The sequence below is a fragment of the Poecilia reticulata genome, linkage group LG7 (assembly GCF_000633615.1).
Source record: "Poecilia reticulata strain Guanapo linkage group LG7, Guppy_female_1.0+MT, whole genome shotgun sequence".
NCBI lineage: Eukaryota > Metazoa > Chordata > Actinopteri > Cyprinodontiformes > Poeciliidae > Poecilia > Poecilia reticulata.
The window spans coordinates 16,230,907-16,232,044 of record NC_024337.1 but is presented as its reverse complement, the minus strand read 5'-3'; the positions used below and the strand labels follow the sequence as shown (position 1 = coordinate 16,232,044).

The 1,138-nt window shown below is 38.1% G+C and overlaps 1 protein-coding gene across 1 annotated transcript in view; it reads left to right on the top strand.

The window, feature by feature from the left end:
- LOC103467798 (integrin alpha-5) overlaps window positions 1-1,138 on the top strand; it is a 52,579-nt gene that overhangs the window by 28,872 nt on the left and 22,569 nt on the right. Inside the window, 2 exon segments of the mRNA XM_074186859.1 lie at window positions 39-507; window positions 593-638. Of these exon segments, the coding sequence (XP_074042960.1) occupies window positions 39-507; window positions 593-638 (515 nt within the window).

The window sequence follows — 1,138 nt, the reverse complement described above, 5'->3', positions numbered from 1 at the left end:
ACTCATGCCACATTCAGGAAAAAACAGCAACTGTGTAGATCATCATGTGGACAGGAACACTGAATGCTCCTACAATGATCTTTTATTTCCTCACATGAGCTGAGTCGGATATTACGCCCACCGCATWTTATAGGAAATGGCAGGGTCAAGGCCACGAAATGTCACGGCTGATTCATCCAYGCTCTGTCATTGTTCACTTGTTTATCCTGAAAAGTTAGAATTTCATGGTAAAGTTTKTGYTTTTATCATTCAAACTCTTGGTTTAAAATTCCATTTTGTCAGATTAGAAGAGCTCATTTTTCACCTTTTTGGCAGACGTGGCTGTAAGTTGTCCATTCGGAGGCGATGATCGCCGGGGACTGGTCTACATCTACAATGGCTACTCTGAAGGCCTCAGGGAAAAGCCTTCTCAGGTGATTGCAGGCCAGTGGGCTGCTGGTGCTTTTCCTGCTAGCTTCGGGTTTTCCCTCAGAGGAGCTCAAGACCTGGACATGAATGGATACCCCGGTAAGGTGTTTATTTATATAAAATCACTTAAATAACCTTTTAATCCAGGGTTTGATTTTTTATTCCTACTCTTCTGCTTTTCCAGATCTCATTGTTGGAGCTTTTGGTGTAAATAAGGCAGTTCTCTATAGGTATGCCTTCTAACTTTTACCCTTTATCTTACTTGCATAATTGCTTAAATGGTAAAAGGTTACCTGAGAAAGACATTAACTTTCATTCTATCTACTCAACATGTAAAGACTGCAAATAGACAACGTGCTAATCTGCCTGTTTACTGCTGCAACGTAGAGCTGAGCACATCCTGACTAGATTGAAAGTGATAAAAGTTCTTTGTTTTCAGTTGTACCAAAAGTTAYGTTAAAAGTCCATTAAATTTGCCAACTTCAAATAATGACACTTTTAGTGTAAAGTTTTACCAAAAGTCAATCAAAAGTTTCAACTTTGCATTAAAAGTGTAAATATTTACAGAATGACACTTCATGACAACACAGTCATAACCATTCATGAATGAAGACTACTTCATGTTTATAACTGGTGTTGTATCATGTTCATAACTGGTGTTATGTCATATTTATAACTGGTGTTATGTCACGGTATAACTGGTGTTATGTCATGTTCATAACTGGTGTTA